The 22,340-nt window shown below is 40.6% G+C and overlaps 1 protein-coding gene across 1 annotated transcript in view; it reads left to right on the top strand.

Annotated features, from left to right (window-relative positions):
* ryr2a (ryanodine receptor 2a (cardiac)) overlaps nt 1-22,340 on the top strand; it is a 684,685-nt gene that overhangs the window by 431,022 nt on the left and 231,323 nt on the right. The window contains exons 33-39 of the mRNA XM_048535805.2: nt 2,041-2,127; nt 5,671-5,897; nt 6,562-7,363; nt 14,813-15,013; nt 18,255-18,360; nt 19,864-20,007; nt 21,878-22,151. Coding sequence (XP_048391762.2) covers nt 2,041-2,127; nt 5,671-5,897; nt 6,562-7,363; nt 14,813-15,013; nt 18,255-18,360; nt 19,864-20,007; nt 21,878-22,151 — 1,841 coding nt within the window. The remainder of the gene's footprint in view (nt 1-2,040; nt 2,128-5,670; nt 5,898-6,561; nt 7,364-14,812; nt 15,014-18,254; nt 18,361-19,863; nt 20,008-21,877; nt 22,152-22,340) is intronic.

Here is a 22,340-nt window from a genome sequence, read left to right as displayed (position 1 = left end):
CCATCCTTAATTGCCCTTGAACTGGGAGGCTTAGCAAGGTCATTTCTGAGGGCAGTTAAAAATCACCCACATTACTATTGGACTGACACCGCTGTACCTGTCCTTTCTGAAAGGACTTTCTGAGCCAGATGGATTTTTACAACAATCGATAATAGTTAGCACTGAGGTTGATCCTGTGCATTCCATGAGCGGGCTTGGAAGCAGAGGAACTCAGAAAATCCAGGTGGTAGCTTTTCTGCCACCTGTTCTAACCTGTTTGAAGCTTTATTGGGGGGGAGGGAGGAGGGGAGCATCAGACAGCCTGCCTGTTCTTTAGCCCAGTAAGTGGCCATGTAGTTTGAATCCGACAAGAGCAAGGCCCATGCCATGTGTGATAGCCGCAGCTTTGACTGTGTGGGTTTGTTTTGGACAAGTGAGAGGAGGGACAACCTCCTGTGGAGGTTCCCTGACCTGACCGGTTTTACATTTCTGATGTAAAAAGCAAGTGTCATTAATTGACACCACGAAAATGACCATAAACAGGTTGGGCTTATATCCACTGGTGTTTCAGCCCTCAACTTATTAAGATATCCTAAACCCTGAGGAAAATTGACAGGACACATATTTAAAGGATTTTTCCTCTAGTGGGAGAGAGTAGAACTAGGAAACTCGATTTCTTATTTTCAGGGTCTCCTTTTCAGACATAGATGAGGAGTATTCTTTTCTTGGTGATTTTTCTATGGTTTCTTCTGTACAGAAAGCAGTGGAGGCTGTGTTGAGTTAAATAGGTTTTTGATGGACATGAGAGTTAAGGGTAAGGGCAGGGTCTGACATCAAAGTGGGTTGAAGCCACAACATAATCAGCCATGGTCTTATCTCATGGTGAAGGACAGCTGAAGGACTGAAAAGCTTACTCCTGTTTTTATGTACTGTGTTCATATAAAAATACTAGATTATAATAGAAACCGGCCAAGTTCACTAGTGAACAAAAGGGAACATGCTTTTCTTACTAGGTAACTCCAGACCCACAGCAATGTTATTGATGCCCCTGCAAATGGCCAGCTCAGTCCTGCCAAAGCTGCTGCAGTGGGTCACAGATATACAAGAAAGTAGCTCACGGCCACCTTCTCAATTGCATTTGGGATTTGGCAATAAATGCTGGCCTCATCAGCAATACCCAGATACGTACAATGAATGAATTTAAGATACAGGAACATGTATTCACTCCCAGGCAATGACATATTTTGAGTTACATCATTGTAGGTTTGTGTAGGGGCTAAATGGGACGTAAGAATTCAATTCCGTCATAGCATCTGATTCGAGAAAATAAGACTTTTAATTAATGTAATATTTTTCTTAAAGAACTCAAATTTTTGTGTGGTGAGAATATCTGACACTTTTATAGAAGCCTATCCTAGATATCCTGGTTATCCAAGTGTCACTAGAAAGTGCATTTAGCTAATGAGAATTTTCTCACGAAACAGCATTTTGTTACACAAGAATACTTGATGGAGTTCTATGTCTCCGATTGGCTGATTGAATTTTCCAAAATACCTTTTGGAACAAGTTATAACAACAGTGGGAAATCAAGTCACCAGTGAGTGTCCTTCTGTATACTGGGTGCATTGGCCTTATTCTACAACTGATTTTTGCAGTGTAGGCTGCATTAAAATTATGTCATGTGTTGCAATTTATTGAAAAAAATTAAAATAAAGTACACATTCTAGTGATGGATGAGTGGGTGGTGTGGACTGCATTCTGAGTTATTCATCATCTGGATTATTGTGAGTTCATTGCTAATTTATATTCCTAAGTAGGTTCCACTTTAATGAAAACATCACAAAGATAATTGTTGGAAAATACAGTATTAATTTGCTTGAACACTTATGGGTATGTCCAGTGAAATACTGACATGCGTGTTATTAACCACTTGAAGTGCAAAGATTCAGCTGCCTTAATGAACTCAGACTGACAAGATAGAAAATTAGGTTGCATTTCTTAGCGATTGACAATAATCGCTCAATTTCCTCAGCAATTATATGATCTTCATTCTATGTTTAGGTGGAACCAAGCACAAAATTGTTTGCAGCAGTATTTGCACAAGCCACAAGCCCCAATGTGTTCCAGTTTGAACTCGGAAGAGTTAAGGTAAGTAACACTTGAGTAAAGTTTTATTCTGAGTCCAGGATTAGTTAATGATGTCCTAGATTAACAACAGCTACCAATGCTGCAGATTTCTTTGTGCTGATGTGCTGTATTGTCTTTGTGTGCTTCGCCCATATGACCACAGAGAAAACACTGTCTAATTCCGTAGTCACAAATTCATCTCCAGTGTGTGAAGATCACATAAAAGTGTAAATCCACATAGGAGACAATTGGTTGACTGGCTTCAGTGTCTTTTGATGACATGTTAATTTTGGTTCTGACTGCCTGTGTTAGTTGTTTTTTTTGACACAGTTGGTCACCCAATGGTCAAGTGATTATTGTAGTCTTTCTAATTCCACATTTTTCCTCTGTGAAACCATTTCAGTCCATGGATATTCCAGGTATTGAAGTCAAATGATGAAATTCAAAAATCAGTAGTCAATATTTTATTACTATTTGAAAAAGACATCGTGTGAAGTGTACCATTTTATAAGCAAATCTCTCATCTAAGAACATATTCAAAATATCTGGTAGCTGGTTATAGCAGAGCTTAAATTACAGTAGTCAAATCACCACAAATCCCTTCTCTGGTATAATCTATTTCACCGGTTCAAAACATTAACTGAGCAGATAAAAAGGGACGAGGCTGACATCTAACCCCTGGTATTATTATTATAATTAATTGAGAATGAATGGAGGAAATTTGCTTTGTTAATAGGATTTCAAATTCATATGTGCAAGAGCTGGAGTGTTTTTTATTTCCCCAACCCGTTCTGCTATTGAATGAGGTCATATCTGACCTGTGACTTATTTCAACATGGCCACTTTTGCCCCATGTCCCTTAATACCTTTGGCTAATATAGAATGATCAGTATTAAATTTTAAAATAATGACTCATCAAGCGCTGACTGCCAATTCTAAGCGAGAGTTCCAAAACCCTACCATACTTTTATGTGAAAGGCCATTTCCTAAACTCAGTCCTGAAAGCACTGCTTCTAACTGTTAGGGCTGAATTTTCACTGCCTATAAAGCCAATCTAGGTTGACGATGGAATTGTCATTCAGCATGGCGGGGTTCCTTAGGAGTTGGTTCGGACCTGAAAGTGAATGTAGAGGATGAGGGTGTGGAGGAGGGTGTCAATGGGGCTTTAGCACTGTGCCCAAAGAGACTATCTGTCATTGCAAAAGTCTATTACTTTGACTCTTTCACTGGTGTAGATAGTTTCACCCTCACTCCCCTATCAGTTCCCCTTAATATCATGACAGGTTTCATCTAATTACCCTTAGCTTTTCAAAATTTAAATCATAGCTTTGTGATTTGAAATTTTAAAAGTGAAAAAATGAAATGTTTTAACTTCCTCGTTTTATGTTTGTGAAAATGCTTCATTATGATTGACTCCTCATCATTCTTGCTGTCATGCTGCTGCTGGTTTGCTTAGGATCCCTTTGAATTGGCATTGTATGTGAACTGCAGGTGGAGAAGAAGAAAATCTGTACCACAGAAGAGGTGGCCAAAATCTTTAGGGGTAGCTTTCTATGAAGCCAAAAACATGTACTGATCATTGTACTGCTGACCACAATATCCAGGAAACAGTGAAGAACTTAAAACTTTGGAGATTCCTTGTTTTTGGCAAAGAACGTACCTCATTCAGAACTGTAGTTATCGTATGGTAGACACTTATTGCAATATGTGGTTTGAGAGGGACAAATGAAAAATAACTTAAAATAGTACAAATGAAGGTGCATGAAAGTACAAGTTAAGATTATTGCTACAAATTTTATTTTTTAGTAGAATTTCTCCAGACAGTGAAAAATCTGGTGGGAACAACATATGATTTCCTGTTTTGCACTCACTCCAATCTCTACAAAGGAATTTTCACATTCCCTTGCAGAGTCAATATTGTTAGATAGAAGGAATCTGCAGGTTTAGTCCTGCCAAACTGCAGCATTCTAGAATTCTTGACAGTGTTCAGAAGAAGGATCACCAGACCTGAAATTTTCACTCTGCTTTCTCTCCACAATGCTGCCTGCCCTGCTGAGTTTTTCCAGCAATTTCTGATTCTGTTTCTGATTTCCAGCATCTACAGTGCTTGTTATTCCTAACAATTTATTTTGTTTGTACTGGAGCAATAAATTTTCATCATATCTCTTGTATGTTCAGCACTTGGTCTATTAATTTATTTCCAAGCGGACATTTATAATCAGAATGTTTGATGGTTTCATAATCCATTTCAAAAGATGTTTCACTATTCATTGAATGGTTGTAAAGTGTTTCATTTGTGTAAACCACCTGTTTTATTATGAACTACTGTCGACTTAAACTTCTTTGATGCAATCAATGAAGGGAATCATATCAATCATCACTTCAGCTATTGCAGTGTTTTTGGAAGCAGTCACGTTCTTGTTAATTTTAGCACCATCTAGTGGCTGATGCAGGATTATATTGTTCCAATGTTAACTTCCATCAACTTGTTGTAAACGATTGGTTCTGTATGTTGGTTGGGCAGACTCTTGTATATCCAACATGATTCATGATAAGAAAGGCAAGGGGCGAAATCTATCGGAATAGATGTGATTGTAATTGGATCTTATTGAAGGGTGAAGCAGGCTCAAAGATTCTTGCTTCTAAATCATATGTTTGCAGATGTTACAACTGAAAATCGGGGCTTAAGGGATTTTATTTTGAATGCTTCCCAGTTCATGCCCTTGCTGATTTCAGACATTCTATGGTCTGTGTAACTATTTCTGTTAATCTACTGATCACTGCTCTACATTAGTAAATTATCAGCTCCTAGCTTTAGAAACAGAAACAAAGGGAGATCAAGTTGGTCGCTATGTGCATAAAAATTTGAAGGAAGGGACCACAATGACCAGGATCAGCTGAGCCTTCAGGACTCAACATTTAGTTTAACAGTTTCAGAAGTTGAATACCCTCTTCCATTCTCATTACTCACTCTCACACCCCATGTCCTGTTTTATACGGTTTGCTCCCGACACAGCAAACCACTTTCAATCATTTGCACTCCTTTTTAGCATTCGACCCAGCATTTATATCCTACTCAGCTAATCATCAGCAAAACCTCTGTTGGCCTCTCCTTTCTCTCACTTTCTCTCTCTCTCTCTCTCTCTCTGTTACTAACTTTCACCAGCTGCTTTCAGGATGATAAAAGGTCACTGTATTTGAAACATTAACTCTTGTTTCTCTTTCCACAGATACTGCCAAACCTGCTGAGGTTTTCCAGCAATTGTCTCAGATTTCCAGTTTCTGCAACTCTCTGTTTGATTTTATTCAATTATTGTAACTTGCTCTTCTTTCACTTTACAAACAATACTTGCCCTCATTATTTCAAAATTTGCTGAAGATCAGTTCTTACAACTGCGCTTTGGTAAATTAAACTGGAATTGTTATGAGTTTCATTCGATCAGTCGACATCTGAAATTCGCTGTAACTGTGCTGGGACTTCAGGATTGTCTTGTTATGAAAGGATTGATGTAATTGTTTCCATCATGACCAGCACCCACCTGCATTTCTTTTATTTATCTCCAGAATGTAATGCCCCTGTCAGCTGGATTGTTTAAAAGTGAGCGCAGGAATCCAAGGCCACAGTGTCCTCCTCGGCTTCACGTCCAACACCTTACCCCTGTGTTGTGGAGCAGGGTGCCAAATGAATTCTTAAAGGTGGACGTCAGTCGTGTTAGTGACCGCCATGGATGGCAGGTGCAATGTACAGAACCATTAAGATTCATGTCTTTACATATTCCCGAAGAGAACAGGTTAGTGTCCAGAAAACTTACCATAGCAGCATGCTGTGAACAGTTAATACCTGTGAACTCTAATTGTGGCCAAAACTGCAGCACACACATCACATACGTATTTTTATTCACACTTAATGAGTTCAGATACCGCAATCCATTTATTCATCCTTTTTCTTTGGCATGCACAGTCAGAAAGCCATGCTGAGCATCTAAATGAAAGAGAAGGTCCAAAAGGAGTGAGCACCATTGATCAGCACGTGTCTTAGATGTTGGTGTCTACTTTTAAGTGCTGACTGTCAGTGCTTTTTTGATATTTAAGAATAGGTTAGATTAAATGTTGAGGGACATGGGAGACGTGAAATATGGGAGGAGGGTTCACACAAGGGATAGTGAGACAGTTCATGTTGGATATTAACACCAACATGGGCTCACTGGCCTGAATCTGTTATAATTTTAATGTCATTCTTGTCATTGTTGATTAGCAATGTCCACAGCAGCACTATGTCTGTTCATCTGCACATTTAGTTCTCCCTGGGCTAGATAGCCTAAATATAAGATTTGTTATTCACCATAAATCTGACCTTCTTTAAGCACTGTAATTAAAAAAAACACGAAAGGTTTTGCATGTGTATTATGATTAATGAAACCATTAACCTTCCCTTTGATTCTTTATGATATGTAGGGCTTTGGATATCTTGGAACTCACAGAGCATGAGGACCTGCTGAAATTTCACTACCATACCTTGCGTTTGTATTCCGCAGTTTGTGCCCTGGGTAATAACCGAGTGGCCCATGCCCTGTGCAGCCATGTGGATGAGTCTCAATTGCTGTACGCGATAGAAAATAAATATGTACCTGGTTTACTGCGGACAGGTTATTATGATCTACTCATTGACACTTACCTTAGCACCTATGCCACTGCCAGGCTGATGATGAACAATGAGTTCATTGTTCCGATGACAGACGAAACCAAGAGCATTACTTTATTCCCGAATGATAACCAAAGCCATGCAGTCCCTGGAGTAGGCCTCAGCACCTCACTCAGGCCTAGAATGAAGTTTTCCTCAGCCAATTTCGTCACCGTGACTGGGGAGTCTTTCCAGTACAGCCCAGAATTTCCGCTAGACATCCTGAAGGCCAAAACAATTGAGATGTTGACAGAGGCCGTGCAGGAAGGCAGTCTCCATGTTCGAGACCCAGTTGGCGGCACCACCGAGTTCCTTTTTGTCCCCCTGATCAAGCTCTTTTACACGCTCCTTATCATGGGTATTTTTGGCAGTGAAGATTTGAAGCATGTTTTACAGCTCATTGAGGCCAGTGTGTTTGCTGAAGATACTCAGATGACAGAAGAAAATGAAATGAATGAAAAGGATGTAAGTAAAAATGACCAAAAAACGGAAGGAGGTGATGAAGAATTCAAAAGCGACAAAGTTCCCCAAGAAGGTCTACTGCAGATGAAACTCCCTGAGCCAGTTAAGCTTCAGGTAGGACTTAAGGAAAATCTTAATCTGAATTTTCATGTACGCATGCTTGTTAGAGGTAACCACTGAACAAGTAGGGGCTTTTAAGCTACTAACAAGACTGTCCGAAAACTCATTGCTAATTGCATTTTAAGCAAAACATCATCTACTTGAAGTTGTTCTGTGCAGGATTGATAATAAATGCATTAGTATTAGGGTATCTTTTGTCTTAATAATATTTCTAAACTATTTATTTTAAACATGTTAGCACTTTCATTAAAATACTGGAAAAACTTTATGTAAACTTGTTTTGATGCATCTATGTCTGATACTGCACAGAGCAATTTAATTTCCTTTGTTTTTAAAAGGGAGAAATAGTTTTCCACAGAATATTGTGATGCTCTGGGATGCATACCTAGTGCTAAAGACTGGAGCGATGTCCATGTGAACATCTAAGAGTAAGCTGGACGGTTAAAGGAAGGAGGATATGAGTGCACATCAGTACATCTCCTGTGGAGGATAAAAGTCAGCAGGCATAGGCTAGGCTGAATGGCCTCTTTCATGTTGTAATTTGGACTAAATTGCTGTTTTCAAGGAGTTAGGTACAGTTCTTAAATAGGTAAAGGGATTAAAGGGCATGGGGAGAAATTAGGAACAGGATACTGAGTTAGCTGATCAATCATGATTATATTGAATAGTGGGGCAAGCTCGAAGGTTTGCATGGCCTACTCCTGCTTTTGTTTTTTTTTATGTTACTATGCTTCAAATTTGTTGAATGCCATTTAGATGCTGGCTTTTAAAGTATTTACAGATTTGGAGTGTCACTGGCCAGGCCAGCTTTTATTAGTTCAGTTGTCCGCAAGTCAGCTGAATGGCTTACTGGGACCATTTCATAGGGTTTAAAGGCCAACCATATATTTGCCTGCTGATTGGACCAGATTAGGGCATATTTCCATTCCTAAAGGACATTATTCAACCTGATGGCTTTACACAAGAATCCAATTGTTTTGTGATCATTAATGATACTGAGGGGAGAAATTTACTGGGGCTGCGAGGTGGGCAAATGGACAAATGGCCTGTTGCATTGTTACCCCAAAACCCCTGGAAAAAAATGTTCTTGAAGCTGATGTATCAATCAGAAGCCTGACCCATGGCCAAAGGGTGCTGCAGATGGTCTAAATGAGCAGATTGTAGGATATACACTCCTCCTCCTCAACAGTGCAGGGTGAGGCCTTGGGGTTTTACAGGAACGAGTGTTTTGAGGGAGGGAAGGGGCTGGGTGGAAGATTGTTTGGGGTACCAGTGTCAGTTTGGAGGATGGCATGGGAGCAAACGTGGGATATCATCCCCACAATGCATTTTTCTGATGACTTGCCTTCGTTCATGTAGGCATTTGAAAGCTGGCTGGCCAGCCATGACTGTTTGATGGTCCATGCCAGCATATTAATGGGGCCAATTGAGATTTTTCCAAGTTTGATTGACCCTTAATTATTTAATTCCATACAATGGTAAGCGGGCAGGCTGGATCAGCTCCCATCCCCCTCCCAATTTGACATGCTGTCCCACTGAAAGAACAGCCAACAAGGGGGCATGTAATGTCTAGTCCTAGCCTACTATTCCAGATAGTGTAAATTCTGTAGCTGCTGTGATGGGATTTGAGTTCATGTCTCCAGTTCATTAATCCAGGTCTCTGGATTAAGAGTGCAGTACTAATACTGGATTGATAGCACTCGTTACCAGTATTAGGATTCCAGTGCAGTTACCACACCACCATCTACCTGATAACCTGGAAAATCATCTGGATACGGTCTTCCCACAAAAAGCAGGATAAGTCCAACTTGACCAGATTATTGCTCCGTTAGTCTACTCGTCATTCATCAGTGATGAAATGTGTCATTAACAGTTCTATCAAATGACTCATATTCTGCAACAACCTCATACTGATGATTGGTTTGGTTTCTGTTAGGACCATTCCATTTCTTGTCTCATTAATTCCTTGTTTCAAACGTGCACACAATGCTGGGCTCCAGAATCTCATAAGAGTGACTGCCCTTAGCATTAAGGCAGCATTTGACGAAATATGGCCTCAAGGAACTGTAGCCAAACTGATGTCAGTCAAAAATGAGAGAAAATTCACCATTATCTGGATCCATACCTAGTACAACCTAGGCTCTGATTATTGAAGGTCAGCCATCTCAGCCTCAGGGTGGTCATCTAACCGCCATCAGCTGCTTCGTCAATGGCCCTCACATTGTTATGAAGGATTCATGTTAAATATTTTTTGTGGATTTGTGTTGAAGGATTTTAAGAACCTGGATTTTTTTTGAGAGAGATCAATGAAAGGTTTTCACACAAGTAATTTCTTGGTATTTGCATGGTTCATGACTACTGCTTGTTTACTGGAGACAACATCCTCGGGTTACGACTGTTCAGGCTCCAGTTTCTGCTTTGGGCATTGTTTTGAATGGTTTGGGCAAAGTCTATTGAAAGAGGGAAGCTTCCCAGCTCAGCTCTCCTATTTCTGTTCCTGGAAAAAGAACACTTGTTGTGCCTCCACAGTAGTGTCTGGAGCACCTGTTCTTGCATGAGAAACCTTTGAAGAGACCCTGTTGATATTTCCTGAATGACTACATTTGCAAAGGTCCCTAGAGCAAACTTATTGTGTTCAGCAACATCTGTCTTTTTGCACCAATACATTGGACTGATAGCCATCTGAACAAAATCGGGATGGTGAGTGGTTTAAAGCAGAACCTGCATGTGGTGGTGTTGCAGTGCATCTTACCTTATGAAACCTTATCCTTTTTGCCTTCAAGATTTGAGAAATGTTGGTGAAAAGTGTTTTTTTTTTAAAAAAGTGTAACTGTGTGTGTGTTTTTGTGTTTGTTTGTACCTGAGACTCAAAATTGTAAATGATGCACTACTGCTCATGAGGTAGAATTCATTTTAATTTACAAATGAGTCTAAAATATTTAGCTCAGTGTATTTGAATCTGAGGTGATATGATTTAATAAATAAGCCCCTTTTCTTTCAAAAGTTTGTAAGTAAATAAAAACAACATTGAAAATCATGAAAGTTCATTCTCCAACACATTCCAAACCCACACCTTTTACCACCTAGAAGTACAAGGAAGGAAAATGCATGGGAACACCAGCATCTGCTGCTTCTGTTTCAAACCACTCACTATCCGAATTTGGAAGTTTGTTGATATTTCTTCATTGTTGCTTGGTCAAAATCCTGGAGTCCTTCCTTCTGTGTGCACCAACACTACATGAATTGAAGTGAGTCAAGAAAGATGCTCACCAGCACCATCTGAAGGGCAATTAGAAGTGAATAATGGCCACATTCCCAAAACAAAATAAAAAATTCAAAAATTAGACTTGCAAACAACCTTCATTGAGTTCTTGCACGGTTATCAACAACCATGCACTTTTTTTTAACTGAAGGTACCCGTGATGTGGAGGTGCCGGTTTTGGACTTCAATGGACAAAGCCATAAGTCACACGACACCAGGTACTAGACCAACAGGTTTGTTTGAAATCACAAGCTTTCGGAGTTCAGCCCCTTCATCAGATGAAGCCACTTGGACTTATAATCCGATGTCGTGTGACTTCTGACTTTTTTATTGAAGATATTTTTACTTCATTAAATAGGCACCAGTAAAGCAAAAGTATCTGCCCTGACTTAGATCTTGGCTAACACAACTCTCGCGTGTCAAAGTTATGTTAAATAGATATTGATATTGTCTGCATATCAGGAAAGCCTTGTGCATCCTCCTCCCTGAATGTATTGAAATATAAGTAGGTTGTTGGTGCAGGATGTGACTTAATGCTTAGTCATGGGAAGGAGCAGGGTACCCAGGATTCTGGAGTTGCTAGGAGACCAATGGAAAGCAAAGGGAGGCCTGATGCCAATTAATCTTTGGCAATCACTTAATTGGTAATTCATTAATGCCCAGCAGTCATTCTTTGGTGGATCAATCAGCTTGCTACAAAGCTGACAACTGAATGCACAGGATCTGATGGTATTTGTTTAAGAACTGGGATTGTCATAACACATCTGAGTAGCTGTGATGTTTCAACTCAAGTAATTACTGATTTATGCAAAGTTGATGCACGTTAGTTGATCTGATTATTGAGCCAGATTCTGGTGTGCCAGTAATAATGACCTGTTCAGCAGTAAATGCTTGTGAATGTCAAGGAGATTCAGCATCTTTTAGAATGCACATTGTAGTGTGTAGATCCAAAAGTTAAAATAAATTGATCAACCCTATACCAGAGGTGTTGTTACTTCAAACAACAAGTACAGAAACGGTGTGAAGTTGGTTGATTGCCTACTAATTGTGAAGTTGTTATTCTTTGAAATTTTAGACCATATTTCCAGGAGTAAGGGGCCTCCTCGCAATTCAGTACTTACTGAGGAGGTCCACACCAAACAAGTTAAAGTGGATTGACGTGAAATAGAAAACCTTTTCATCATCTGATAAATCTACAATTGGCAGTTTTTGCCCATACTTTTTTGTAGCGCTAGTCAGAATCGAAAATAAAGGCATTTTTATTGTTCCTTAACATTTATTTCCTGTATAAATTTGAACCTTATGGAGTTACAGATTCATAGAGTGTACAGCATGGAAACAGAACCTTTGATCCAACTTGTCCGTGCCAACCAGATATCTTGAATTAATCTATCCCCATTTGTCAGCATTGGGACCATATCCCTCTAAACCATTCCCATTCCTTTACCCGTCCAGATATCGAACTTCTATGAAGCATAAAGATTCTGTAGTTTATGCAGATATCAAAAAAATGCAGGCAGTTTCAATCAACTTTGGTGGCTTTTTCTGCTAGGATAAGTGTCCTGTGTAAAATGGTGATGGAGTACATAACCATTGTTCCGCAAGTCTTCTAGTAAATGTTTGTGAAGCTCCTTGCTGTGGTCAAGCTTGTTGCTGTGATGCATTCAGACAAATCTTCTAATCTCTGGATTACTGGAGCCCTGATGTGTGACTGATTTGAAGTTTGCAGAATTATGAGAGGCATGGGTAGGATGGATATTTGGAGTCTTCTTCCCAGGGTAGAAATGTCAATCACTATGGGAAATAGGTTTAAGGTAGAAGGGAATAAGGTTAAAGGAGAGGTGGGAGCTAAGTTTTTACACTGAGGGAGGTAAGAGCCTGGAATGTGCTGTCAGAGGGTGTGGTGGAGGTGGATATAGTGGCAACTTTTAAAAGTGATCCTGACATGTATATGAATAGGTGGGCAATACAGCGATATAGACCACATAGAGGCCAAAGTTTAGTTTGGAGAAGCAGCATATGTTGGTGCAGTCTTGGTGGGCTGAAGGGCCGGTTCCTGTGCTATACTGTTCTTTGTTCTTCATTTTGCGCATTGGGATCCTGTGGAGGTCTTGATTTATAGATCTACGTGGGAATTTCCTGAGAAATTTCAACTTCTTCAACCCTCTGCAAATGTCTTCTACTCTGAGCCAGAGCTGGAGACATGGGAGATGGCTGCAGTACTTACTTAGGTAGTTATCCAGGAAATAATTGTTAGATTAAACTTCTTTAACATCTGAATCAACTCCACAACGAACCCCTCCAGACTACCACCTTTGACCCTGATCACCACCCTTGATTCTGATCAATGCCCTCCAGATCCCCCAACCACTGACTACTCCTACGACCCAATTAACTCTGACCTGACCAAACTAGCCCCTGACCAACCCACTATCAGCCCCAACGTGACCAAACTACATCCTGACCCTGATTACCTGCTTGACCTAACCCAACCATCCCCTGATTATCAAGTTATTCACTGACCTGATTGGCCATCTACTACTGATTTGCTTGCCTACCCATCTATCCATCTCAACCGCCTGTAATTTTACTCATTCGCTCGCCCATCCATTCACCCTCTTAACCATTCACTCTATGTCATCCAGTGCTGTAAAAAGCGGTTATCTTTTGTGCTGATCTGCTTCACAGATCTCTGCATGGATTGCTGCAATAAACAAATTCTTTTGAATCTTATTCAGACGTCAGACCCTGCTAAATGTAACCAGATACATTTGCAACAGCTCTTATATTGTTCAGAAGATTTGGGCCAATATACTGTAGATGAATGACAAAACCTGTTTCATTGAAGACTTGGAGATGTGTGACCTAAAATAACTCTTGTTATTCACGGATGATATGAGCCTTTTAATATGAGCTAATTATAGATTTACCACACAAAATACAGTTGATGTTAGTTCTCCCGTACTCTCTCATGTTTGCAAAGTCTGTCTGTGAATGAATTTTTCAAGAAATGGATATTGATCAAAAATATGAGATTGTGGAAGTAGAGCTTCATTTTACATCATGAAATGCGGGTTAAATCGGTGGCTGCCCTCATGTAGGAAGTCTGTTTTCTCTTGTTGCTACTGCTGTAGAACTACAAATGTGTTCTTTGTATGTATGCTAATAATCTTTCCATAAAGAGCAAAGACAACAAAGCACTCTGTATCGTGAATTCCCTATCTCAGATTCAGCATTAGTGTTCAGAAGAGGGCAAGGACAGATTCCAGGTTAACAGTGATATTCTCAGAGTCATTGCAAATTATTGTTTTCATTGATAGTACAGTACATTGAGAAATAGAAAATAATCAAGTGAGAAAGCTCAAAGGATAACTTACTATAAATCACGAAATGGATGATGGAAAAATTGAGATGTGCCACCTTTTGCAGTATTTGTGGTTTTCTGGGTAGCCATTAAGAACTAGCAACACAGAATGGACGTCAGTGTACTTCAGAAATCTCAGAACCCATCTCGTTTACCTTTTCAACTTTACTAATATTTAAAATGAAGGCAATTAATTGCATCACTAACAAGGAATTATAAAATTATAAAATCATGAGCAGCATAGGTAAGATGAATAGCAAAGGTGTTTTCCCCAGTTTAAAACTAGGGTACATGTTTTTATGGTGAGAGGAAAAAGATTTAAAATGCACATGAGAGTGGTTCGTGTGTGAAATGAACAGCCAGAGGATTTGGTGGTTAGAGGTGCAGTTACAACATTTAAAAGTCATTTGGATAAGTACATGAATAGAAAAGGTTTGGACGGATATGGGCCAAGTGCAGGCAAGTGGGGCTAGTTTAGTTTGGGGACACGGTTAGGGTGGACTGGTTGGACTGAAGGGCCCGTTTCCATGCTGTGTGACTCAATGATTTTATTATTAATAATCCAGAACTTCTCTTTAGGATGGATTTTAAGCTACTGTGCAAGTCATTGTATGGCAGTTACATCAAAAAGAGTAATGTGCAGTGAACTACTTTTTTTTAAACAGCTATCACCAAGGAAAGAGATACAGGCAATATCAGTACTATCACTTTCTCAAGGGAAACTTGGATGTGCAATAAATGCCAGTGACACTCATAACATTGAATAAATAAAATAACAACATGGCACAATCTCATGTAATGGCTTCTTTTTCCCCAGATGTGCCACCTTTTGCAGTATTTGTGTGACTGTCAACTAAGACACAGGATTGAAGCCATTGTCGCCTTTTCAGATGATTTTGTACTAAAGCTTCAGGACAACCAAAGATTCCGATATAACGAAGTTATGCAGGCATTAAACATGTCTGCTGCATTGACTGCCAAAAAAACAAAAGAATTCCGATCACCTCCACAGGAGCAGGTAAGAAAACCAACAATGTGTTGAGTGAATAGTTGCTTACTGACTTTATACAATTTCATGACTCTCTTCATTTTGAAGCCTTTAAGGAATCTTATTCTTAATACTATTATCTTGCTGATATTAAACACTGTTAATTTTTGCATTATCCTAATGTTTACAGTGCCAACTTCTTTATCTTTGGTCTTTCTAAACTTGTGAACAATTGCTGTCAACTATTTCTCAATTGGTCTAAATGGAATAAAACGTCCAGTCATTCTGTCTACTTCACACATTTGTTTTTATAACATAGCAGCTTACCATCCAGTGAGGTTGTTCAATTATTACTGTGTTAAGTGGTAAACTGATTAACTCATGACCTACTTGCTGGTCACACCTGTGTGTCCCATTCCTCAGAAGAATATAAAGGATCCCATTACATTATTTGAAGAAAACAGAGGAGCTCTCCTGGTGTCCTGGCCATCATTTGTTGCTCAGTCAAAAAGATAACTAAGATTGCTTGCACTTCTGTAGTGTTTTTCACACCCTCAGGGAAAAGGGAGTTCTCTCCACTATCTTGGCCTATATTTATCCTCAAGCAACACCTGTATAAAACATAGATAATAAAATGTGAGGCTGGATGAACACAGCAGGCCAAGCAGCATCTCAGGAGCACAAAAGCTGACGTTTCGGGCCTAGACCCTTCATCAGAGAGGGGGATGGGGAGAGGGAACTGGAATAAATAGGGAGAGAGGGGGAAGCGGACCGAAGATGGAGAGTAAAGAAGATAGGTGGAGAGAGTATAGGTGGGGAGGTAGGGAGGGGATAGGTCAGTCCAGGGAAGACGGACAGGTCAAGGAGGTGGGATGAGGTTAGTAGGTAGATGGGGGTGTGGCTTGGGGTGGGAGGAAAGGATGGGTGAGAGGAAGAACAGGTTAGGGAGGCAGAGACAGGTTGGACTGGTTTTGGGATGCAGTGGGTGGGGGGGATGAGCTGGGCTGGTTGTGTGGTGCAGTGGGGGGAGGGGACGAACTGGGCTGGTTTAGGGATGCAGTTGGGGAAGGGGAGATTTTGAAACTGGTGAAGTCAATGTGGACTTCACCAGTTTCAAAATCTCCCCTTCCCCAACTGCATCCGTAAACCAGCCCAGTTCGTCCCCTCCCCCCACTGCACCACACAACCAGTCCAGCTCTTCCCCCCCACCCACTGCATCCCAAAACCAGTCCAACCTGTCTCTGCCTCCCTAACCGGTTCTTCCTCTCACCCATCCCTTCCTCCCACCCCAAGCCGCACCCCCATCTGCCTACTAACCTCATCCCACCTCCTTGACCTATCCCCTCCCTACCTCCCCACCTATACTCTCTCCACCTATCTTCTTTACTCTCCATCTTCGGTCCGCCTCCCCCTCTCTCCCTATTTATTCCAGTTCCCTCTCCCCATCCCCCTCTCTGATGAAGGGTCTAGGCCCGAAACGTCAGCTTTTGTGCTCCTGAGATGCTGCTTGGCGTGCTGTGTTCATCCAGCCTCACATTTTATTATCTTGGAATTCTCCAGCATCTGCAGTTCCCATTATCCCTGTATAAAACATGTTTGGCGATATGCTCAGTCTTTATGTCAGACCTTTCTGGGTGTAAAATGGCTGCCACATTTCCCATTGAACATACTTTATTGGTGGTAAAGGACTTTGAGGTGTCCTGAAGCCATGAGAAAATGATATGTAATATCTGAAGAGTTTTTGAAGATGGGTCACTGGATCCAAAACATTAAATCTGCTTTCTGTCCAAGATTCTGCCAGACCTGCTGGGTTTTTCCAGCAATTTATGATTTCGTTTCTGATTTCCAGCATGAGCAGTTCCTTGGGTTTTTTTTTGATTTGTAATAACTTTCTCATTTATCTTTTCTGTAAAAACTTTGGGAAATAACTTCAGTATCGTGGGCCAGGTAATCAGAGTAAGACAAGTGGTGGAATTTAATGTTACCGAGCAGCGATATTGCCCCACCAATTCTCCAACTAGTGGGAGTCTCGTGTCAACTTTGTTGGAGAAGGTGCAACAGCAGTAAATGCTTAACTAGCCAGTGTTGGGCCTTCTTTTGGATCAAGGCCAAGGGCAGAAATCTTCTCTGTGTCATTCTCTCCCCTCCCCCTCCCCCCACGGCCCAGAGCAACCAGCTAATCTGAGACTATCCATTACCTGCCCAGGCCACTGAGAGAGCTAAAATCTGTCAGTAATGCTTCTACCAGAAGCTGAAGATTACAGAAGGACCAACACCTTGGGAGGGATTCACTGGATTTGGAGTGTGCGGGGTATTTGTGTTCAAAAGAAATGGCATGTGGATGGCTCTCAGCCAGCTTCCAATTCCTGTTGCTTCTTCTGGCTAGACAATGAGCACTTATGGACAAGGAGCAACCTCATCCTAGGAGCTGCAACCGAATTTCCTTTTTAGGCATCCTGCACAAGTGAGATGAAGCCCTTAAGTCAGAACAATCAGTCCTGAGAGGGAAAGCTGTCCAGATTTAGAACGGCTTAGTTAGGCCTCCACAAGTCAGGGATGGGTGCATTAAACTTTGGTCAGCACACTGATTAGGCACCCAATTCGGGGCATTAGTTGGACATTTCTGAAATCTTAAGTATTCCCAAGGTTATTTGGGGTTGGGAAAATCAATACATGAAATTTTCATCCTGCTCTTAAACATTCAATGATTAATCTAATGTTGCTTGCCTTCCCGAGCTTGTTGTTGAAGGTCAGATTCTAGGATATCTGTGTGTTATGCTAGTGTGAACTTCACTACCACACTATACAGTCATCTCAGGGTCTTCTGGGAACAGTGAGAATACTTGTTTTTAAAGGTGAGAATCAGGCAAATAATGTCTTTATCAGATCGTACAAATCTGGCTGTTCCTCGGTGCACGCTGGTGATGCCATATGACTTTCTTGCTGAAAGTACAGGGAACATAGATCCGCAGACTCAAAACCAAAATGCTGGAGTCATTTCTAAATTGAGCCTGTTTCAAGAATAGCATTTGGTGGAAGGACAGCAAATATGCAGGTGACTGTGAAACAGCAGAAAATCTTGAAGATTCCTCCATATCCCCAACGCAGAAACGTCCCAGGATTGTTTCAGATGGAGGAAATGATTGCTGGTTCACATGCACGATCTTTTTGAAAACACTGCTTCTTAATTTGTACAGTATTGTGGCATTGTTTACATCCCAACAATAAGACAGGTTGGCCAAAAGTTCAATAATTTTTTGTTTGTTTCCAGATTAACATGTTGCTGAGTTTCAAGAATGACAGGCGAGAATGCCCCTGTCCTGTAGAAATCCGTGAAGAGTTGTTGGATTTCCATGAAGATCTCATGGCACATTGTGGTGAGTTTGACGTGCTGGGCAGAATTCATGTATCATGTCAGAGGCAGGACTGGGAGGCAGAAAGGCAGGAAAACCAGCATCAGAGGTGACCTGTTTGGTTGGTGCCATGTTCCTGTCCCCTGCCCATTGTTGGCTGGCTGGGGAGTTGATGGTCCATTATTATAATTAAAAGACAATTAAGGTCATTCGCCAACTGGTAGCAGACCTTGTTGGTATGAGGGTAGTGGGTGAAATGATTGTTTGTTTACTGGTGGTGCTCCTGCTGTGTTTTAAACATCCACTCCACAGCCCCCCTCAATTCTCACACTCCTTCACATTTACCTACTTCCACCGGTAGGGCTGCCGATGTGTCACTGCTCGAGGGCCTTCTGGACTCAGCCTCCCATTTTCTGTCCTTAGATCCGTTCTGTGCAGCTATGAAATTGGCCATCTCCACAAAAAGCACCTTCTGGTGTCCTCACAGGCTTGTTTGGAGTTCCTGATCCACATTTCCTCCTAACAGCAATATTAAGTCAAACAGAAAAACAAAATTCTACACAGCTTTGCATATTAACAAAAAGTCTAGAGGGTCAAGGCCTGATTTGTATAATATGTGAACCAATGGTTTCTGCAATAAACTACAGTGCGATATACAAACCTTGGCAGTAAAATGTCATGCTGTGGGAAAAATACAATCAAACCACCATGAGTACAGTGAATCATCAATCGACATGACTGGTATGTTATTTTGTTGACAAAATCTTTTAATTGCTTTCAGCAATTATAACCAGAGTTAGTGAGTCATTGCAATTATCTATTAAAAAAAGCCGTTCAAGTTTGAAAATTTCAGTTGGCTATATTTTCCTCAATTAAACTCAAATTTTACCATCTGCCTTGGTGAGATTTGAACACACATCACCAGGACGTTAACCTGGGGTCCTGGATGACTGGCCCACTGATTCTACCACCACTTAGTGATATACTATCTCAGCTGCTGCCTCTGGATTGAGGAAGTGTTAGATTTTATCAAATTTCAGGCAAGGTACTTGGTCAGTCATTGCTTCTGGTCAAGATAGGGTCAAGGGTTGTTTGGAGTGCAGGAATAGTTTGGGCTTATAAGTGTCAAAACTGATTTCACGTTTGGCATCTAGCTGGACTGTTCAGGGAAGTTAATTCTCGCATTGGGTGTACTTGTGAAACCAGAAAATGTATCAGACCAGACCTAGACTTAGTTAACATTGTGTGAACTGAAACAGTCAGTTTCTGATGGAAAATTCCAACAGCTGGTTATTGACAAGATAAAGGCATTTTATAGACAAAATGTTTCTAATCTTTTGACTACCTTGTCAGTAAACCATCCTCCACTGTTACATAACTTCCTTATTAGAATTAATTAGCAGATTTAAAACAAATCAATATAAAGCAATTTCATAAAGGGAGCCCTTCACTGAGGTCTGTTTTCCAAACAGTATTAATTTAAATGGGATTTTGGGTGCTGAAAAGAAGTCACAATTCTTTTTTCAGGCATTGAACTTGAAGAAGAAGAAGCGAATAATGATGACAGTGATTCTACAATCAGAGGGCGACTTATGAACTTGGTAGAAAAAGTGACCTACTTGAAGAAAAAGCAGGAAGAGAATCCGGTGGAACAGGAGACAAAGAAGCCCAGTTAGTATTTGTTTCTAAAGTGCATTAGAAGTGATTTTCTTTAAGATTTGATGATTCCAGATCATGAGTCACCCTTTTAAAGCATGCTTTATTCCCCTTCTCTACACCCTAAATATTCTGGGTCTTTCTAGTTGTACCTTAAAAAATGAACACTTATTTAGCAAAAGTCTTAACAATCAGCCTGTCATGGTAAAACTGCAGGTGCTGGAAAACCAAAATTAAAAACGGAGAAAGGTGTGAAGTTTCTCAGGTCAGACAACATCCCCAGAGAAAGAGAAATCCTGATGAAAAGTCATGGATCTGAAATGTTTACTGTTATGTTTTTGTCCACAGATGCTCCCTGACCTGCTGAGTATCTGCAGTGTTTTCAGTTGTTATTAAATATTGTTCGTTACAGAACAACCACTTGTTGCCCCAAGACATACCTGTGCTGATTGTTCAGTTTTCCTCCATTTTGAACACCACTTAGAGTAGGCCATAGAGGTGGTAGAGCACAAATTGTATTCTGGTAGGGAACTTTGATGTCCACCACCAAGATAGGTTCAGTAGTACCACTATTTACTGAGTTGCTCGGGTGCTAAAGGAAAAGGCTTCTAGATTGGGTTCGTATCAATGGCAAAGGAAAAACAGACTTGATTTAATTCTGAAATAGTATAAACTGCAGAAGGGCCTAGGCCACAGCAGGCCAAGCAGCACCAGAGCAGCTTTCCTGCTGCTCTGGTGCTGCGTGGCCTGCTGTGTTCATCCAGCTGTACACCGTGTTATCTCTTGATTTCTTTCTAAGCTGGTTATCAGCATAATTCTTTGCACACTTAAAATTGTTGTATGAGTTGTTGGTGAGGCTACACTTGCAGTATTGTGTACAGTTTTGGTCACCCAATTATGGTAAAGACATAGTTAAACTGGAAAGTATGCAAAGAAGATTTACAAGGATATTTCCAGGACTAGTAGGTCTGAGTTATAGGGAGAGTTTGGCCAGGATAGGACATTATTCCTTGGAATGTAGGAGAATGAGGGGTGACCTTATTGAGGTGTGTATAATCATGAAGGGCATAGATAGGTTGAATGCATATAGTCTTTTTCCCAGGGATGGGGACTTGAAAACTAGACGGCTCAGGTTTACGGTGAGAAGAGAAAGATCTAAGAAAGACCTGAGGGGCAACTTCTTTATGCGCAGAGTGATGCATATATGGAATTTGCTGCTAGAGAAAGTGGTTGAGGCAGGTATTTTGGAACATTAAAAAAAAATTTGGACAGGTACATAGATGGGAAGGGTTCAGAGGGATATGGACCAACTGTGGGCAACTAGCTGACTGGGCATGGACTTGTTTGGGCTGAAGGGCCTGTTTCCATGCTGAATTACTCTATGACTCAATAATGTTGCTCACGATTGCTGTGCAGGTCATGGCCTAGAGATATTATCTTGATGATAGAGCAGGGAAGGAGATCGTCAGAGAGGGCAGAAAATGGGTTGCTTTATTTAAGAAATTGTGAAGTCAGTCGGCTATAAGAGGTTTTAAATTTTTTGAAGAATATGCTTTATAAAGTTGTGAGATAACAAAGACCAGTTGCTGGAGATCGAGTGTCTTAAGATCTGGTCGATAGTTTGCAATGTTGAGAAAGCAGTGGCCCCTGAATTTGGAAGATGCTAGTAGATTCAATAAGCAAATGGTCAAATTAAACTGAAATAGTCTGCATTCTTTTCTTCAAGACTAGCATTTAATAATACAACTTTGCCATTGTATGAGGATTGAACATGGGAACATGATGGAAATGTACATATTTGCCAACTTATTTCCAGGACAATGCTGTCAGGAATTTGTAAATCTGTCCATTGAAACTAATGTCTGATTTTGATTTTCTTTTTTAGCTACTCTACAGCAGTTGATCTCTGAGACCATGGTACGATGGGCCCAGGAGTCAGTGATTGAAGACCCAGAGTTAGTTCGGGCCATGTTTGTGCTGTTGCATCGGCAGTATGATGGCATTGGTGAGCTAGTTCGTGCTTTACCCAAGACATATACAATAAATGGAGTGTCCGTGGAGGATACAATCAACTTGCTTGCTTCACTGGGCCAAATCAGATCTCTTCTAAGTGTCAGAATGGGTAAAGAAGAGGAGAAGTTGATGATCTGTGGGCTTGGGTGAGTAAACAAAATCTGGTGATGTGCAGCTCAAGTGAAGTTGACTTACAACCTGTGGTGGAAAGAATTATCTTCCAACTGAGCTACATCATTTTTTAAATGTTAGTGACTTCTACTTACTTTAAAACTTGAAAACGGTTTTTAACATTATTATATATTTTGGATGTAATAGGAGTGACTACTTTGTCT

Source organism: Stegostoma tigrinum, chromosome 9, assembly GCF_030684315.1.
Source record: "Stegostoma tigrinum isolate sSteTig4 chromosome 9, sSteTig4.hap1, whole genome shotgun sequence".
In the NCBI taxonomy this organism is placed as follows: domain Eukaryota; kingdom Metazoa; phylum Chordata; class Chondrichthyes; order Orectolobiformes; family Stegostomatidae; genus Stegostoma; species Stegostoma tigrinum.
Note: the sequence above shows the minus strand (reverse complement) of the source record. Positions and strands in the feature narration are given on the sequence as shown.